Source organism: Apodemus sylvaticus, chromosome X (assembly GCF_947179515.1).
Source record: "Apodemus sylvaticus chromosome X, mApoSyl1.1, whole genome shotgun sequence".
Taxonomy (NCBI): Eukaryota; Metazoa; Chordata; class Mammalia; order Rodentia; family Muridae; genus Apodemus; species Apodemus sylvaticus.
The window spans coordinates 149,703,867-149,708,477 of record NC_067495.1 but is presented as its reverse complement, the minus strand read 5'-3'; the positions used below and the strand labels follow the sequence as shown (position 1 = coordinate 149,708,477).

The following is a 4,611-nucleotide window of genomic DNA, read 5'->3' as shown; positions in this document are numbered from 1 at the left end:
GCCTCTTACTGCTCCTCCCCCCCCCGTCCTCCCCCCCCCCCCCGTGACGCCCCTCCCCGGGGCACCAGGCGTGTTTGTCCGCTCTGCAGCCCACAGCTTCCACACCAAGGCCCAGAATCCCCACCCACCTACCCCTCCCCAGGGCTGGTGGTGGGGGAGAGGAGGCGGAGTTGAGGCCAGAGGCGGAGTCCGGGTTAGGGGTGCCCCACCCCGTTCTCGCCCTACCGTTGGCCCCTCCCCCTCTCCGACCACAGAAACAAAGCAAGTCTAGGCTAGAGAAGCCGCCCTAGCCTTCCCGCCAAGGCCCTGTCAAGCTCCACCCCTGCGCGTCCGAAGTGTCAGAGGCGTGGCAATCAGTCTTCAGCCGCCAGCCTCTACTTCCTTTCAAGACCTTGGCAGCAGGCTGTGCCTAAGGGCGGGGCGGGAAACGACAATGGGCGGAGCCGTTACGGGACTCAGGACTTGTAGGCGGGGCACGACGCGTGCTTCCGGTTTCCGGCTGCGGGCTAGGGGGCGGGCCTGAGCATTCGTGAGAGTTTGGTGGCTGCGGTGGAGCGTGCGCGTAGGCTGAAACTCGGTAAGCTGGCTGACTTTCGGACCACCGAGGTTCCCCTCAGTCTCTTCATGAGGGAGGAAGGCGACCATCCCAGAAAGACTGGGTTCTGGGAAGTGTAGGGATCCGGGCCGACTTGGGAGTTTAGGGCAGGATCAGACAGAGGGATGTTGTGGAGGTAGGTGGAGTGGTACTCTAGGGGACGCGAGGACGGGGGCCAGTGGAGAAGTCCCACCCAGAAGAGCTGTCCACGTAGGCCCAGCTCCTCGAAAGCCACCTGGCGCGGTGGACTTGAGCGTTGTGGCTTTCTAGGGATGCAGGGAGGTCTTTTTTGACTTCGGGAGAGACTTTCTGGTTCTGGAACTTTCTCCGGGTAAGGCTTTGACGTGCTCTGTGGAGACCTGTATTTGCTTTTGGCCTGGATTCCCGCCCTCTAGGAGTCGCTCTTTTGACAATACGGGGAGGCCTTACACCCTGTGCATTTGTGCGATCATTTGGAAGGCCTGCCTAGTTCTCAAAATGCAGCTTTAGAAGGAGACTGGAGGCTGCTAGGTTTATCTGCCCTTCATAAGCGTTGGCGAAAATTGGCCTCCTTTCTCATGCCGAGGCTTAGGCAGTGGCGTTTGCAGAAGATACATGTATGAACACTGCAGTCCCAGTTGCACTGTACCAGCGATTGAAAGACATGTAGCTCCTGCAGCAGAGGCTTCTAGTCTTGGAAGGAAGCCTAATGGGTGCTGAGAAGGTCCTCCTGTTCTTATGAAAACATTTTCTTGGTTAAACAGGTCTAGCTTTGATAGGGAGCCTGATGGGGGCTGAGAGGGTTCTCCTGTTCTTATGAGAAACATTTTCTTAGTTAAACACGTTTAAGAATCTCTTGGACTCCCCCGGGGAAAGGAATCATCAACAAAAGTACCTAGTCATAGTAACACACTTGCTGGAGGGTCACAAGTAACTGTCCCAGTCAAGGGAAGTTTGTTGGCTGGCTAGCATCATTGGTCAAATATCTGCTTTTGGGTTAAGCCCTGTTTCAACCAGACTTTCAAAAGCTCTGAAGCAGAGTGCGGTGGTCTGTTGTGAAGAATAGCAGCCCTAGCCTCTCCAGGGTCCCTGAACTACATGTTAGTGACTTTCCAGCTCTCATGGTTCCTCCTGTTTCTTCTGTGTCTTGGCAGGAAACAAGCTCCCATCCCTCTGTTGGAAACCTTTAAGTTACAGGATGAGTCTGCAGTGGACTGCAGTTGCCACTTTCCTCTATGCAGAGGTCTTTGCTGTGTTGCTTCTCTGCATTCCCTTCATTTCTCCCAAAAGGTATGGCTGCTGGAGCAACAAAGGAAGAAGCATATGATGTGGGTGCTGTCAAACCCTGAACCTTGTAGTTTCTGGGTGCAGAATTGGACCCTGAAACTGAGGCTATATGGAAACAAGTAAAACCTGTCTTGAGTAAGGATGTCAGGAGTATGATTTTTTTTTTCAAACCACCAATCTTGAACACTGTTTGGCTTTGTCACCTCTTCAGTTGCTTTCCTGTGCACACTGACTTCTGGTTTTTGCAAAGGAAGATCTGTCTTCAACTTTTTTGAGTAATATGCTCTAACCTTGGGCCTCAGGGCTGTTGAGGATAGTTGTGTGGAAACCAGAATACTTGCACCATTGGCTTACATTGTTGCTGATTTGCTGACTTTTGACCTCCTACTAGCTCCTACTGGGTTGCATTACTTAGCCTATGAAGAATGAATCTATATTCCCATTTAATAAAAAACAGGATTGGCTAAAAGTTATTTAGATATTAATTTTTAAATCATTTGTAGTATATCAACACTATTCTTATTTAAAGTAGTATATTATAAAATCTCCATAGTTAATAATGCCTAAGGAATATTCTTGCTAAAACCCATGTTGACATTTAATTCACAGGAAATACAGAGACCAAAATGCTGGTAGAACTGTAGTCTTGGATGCTCTCTAGGACAGCTAACTTTGTTCCACCACTTAGCAGGTGAAGGCAGGATTAGGAGTTCAAGGCCTGTCTAGGCTACATAGCAAATTTGAGGTTAGCTTGAGCTACGTGAGACCCTGTATGAAAAGGAGAAGGATTAGGGAAATGTAATTTCTGTAAGTAAAATGCTTACTGAATAGTATAAACTCAAGATCTGAGTTTGATGTCTATCATCCATGTAAAATCTGGACATGGTGACACACTTCTGTAATAGAGTGTGGTAGAGGCAAAGATATGGAGAATCTGAGCCAGTCTAGCTGAATCAGTAAACTCTAGGTTCAGTGAGACCATTGGAAAGAAAATAGAGAATGATTAGAGAAGATACCCACTTAAGGCCCACACACTCATGTACAAACACAAACACAGAAAAATTGAAAAAAAAAAACGCGGGAGGGGGGAAGACTGATTAAGACCAACTTAAAACACTAAATGTAAATTCAGAATCATGTCAGATCATGTTTCTAACAAACCAACTATTGATTTTTAACTTTGTATTTGTTTTACTATGTAGGCTTGGGACTAACAATGTAGACCCAGTTTCTATCTACTTCTCAAGTGATGGGATTAAAGGGCGTGCACCACCATGATCAGCCTAGCTTGCTGATGTTTAACAATATGAAACTCCTTCTGAAGGCTCTTTAGTATTCGTTCATAGAAATGATAGTCTAGATTCCTTTTCATAACCTAGGGTGGTAGGAGTCTAGACCAAAAATAAAATAAAAAAATAAAAGGTTGTCACATTTTAAAGGGAAGCCAGGCATAGTAGCACACTTCTTTAATCCTAGCACTGGGAGGCAGAGGCAGGTGGATCTTTGTGAGCTTGAGCCTGGTCTACAGAGTGAGTTACTGGACAGCTAGATCTACATAGTGAGATCCTGTCTCAAACCATGTATGTAGCAGGCATTTCATCTACTACAAAGGGAAGTATGATTAAAATTAAGTTACCCTTACTGGAAACTGCCAGTGTTTTAAAACTGACTTTTTCCTGGTGTTTCTGTGTATGCACAAACATCTTTTTTTTTAAAGATGTATTTATTTATTATAAATGAGCACACTGTAACTGTCTTCAGAAGAGGGCATCCAATCCCATTACAGATGATTGTGAGCCACCATGTGGTTGTTGGGAATTGAACTTAAGACCTTCTGAAGAGGCTGGGCATTGGTGGCACACACCTTTAATCCCAGCACTTGGGAAGCAGAGGCAGGCAGATTACTTTTTTTTCCCTTTGGATTTGGTTTTTTTGAGACAGGGTTTCTCTGTGTAGCCCTGGCTGTCCTGGAACTCACTCTGTAGACCAGGCTAGCCTCGAACTCAGAAATCCACCTGCCTCTGCCTCCCAGAGTGCTGGGATTACAGGTGTGTGCCACCACGGCCCAGCAGCTGGGGGATTTCTGAGTTCAAGGCCAGGCCAGCTTGGTCTACAGAGTGAGTTCCAGGACAGCCAGGGCTACACAGAGAAACCCTGTCTCAACAAAACCAAAACCAAAAAAATACCTTCTGAAGAGCAATCAGTGCTCTTAATCACTGAGCCATCTCTCCAGCCCCATCTTTTTCTAAATACTTTTGAACTTTAATAAATAGGAAAGACATAGTCAGTAGCTAAGACTGATTTTTGTATGGGGCCTCTTAGCCACTGTAGAAAAGCACCAAGTTGTCCTTTCATTTTGGTTAGGGTTTGGATTGCAAAAGTTCATTTTCTTCAATATCTGTCTTCATTTCTTTCACAGATGGCAGAAGATTTTTAAATCCCGGCTGGTCGAGTTAGTAGTGACCTATGGCAACACTTTCTTTGTGGTTCTCATCGTCATCCTTGTGCTGTTGGTCATTGGTGAGTTGGCTGTAGCAGGAGGTTGCTGCCTGTCCACATCCTGTGTCATGGCTTCTAAAGATCTGTGCCACAATGGAAAACAATCATTCTCAAAAACAAACTCACTAAGTGCCTTTTTGATAATCTGTTAAGGAAATGCTTGCTATTAGGAGGATCTTCATTTCAAGAGGTTCCTATAAGCAGTCCTTATGGACTTATACTCAATGGCCTTTATATATTCTTAGGACTAC

At 46.4% G+C, this 4,611-nt stretch overlaps 1 protein-coding gene across 2 annotated transcripts in view; it reads left to right on the top strand.

Moving 5' to 3' along the window:
* Window positions 1–4,611, top strand: part of Bcap31 (B cell receptor associated protein 31) — a 30,992-nt gene that overhangs the window by 1,097 nt on the left and 25,284 nt on the right. The window contains exons 1-3 of one of the 2 annotated variants that reach the window (XM_052171871.1): window positions 463–577; window positions 1,729–1,864; window positions 4,281–4,381. In XM_052171871.1, coding sequence (XP_052027831.1) covers window positions 1,773–1,864; window positions 4,281–4,381 — 193 coding nt within the window. In that variant the 5' untranslated portion in view covers window positions 463–577; window positions 1,729–1,772. Of the gene's footprint in view, window positions 1–462; window positions 578–1,728; window positions 1,865–4,280; window positions 4,382–4,611 lie in introns of those variants that run through there. The other variant, XM_052171872.1, reaches the window with a different exon arrangement.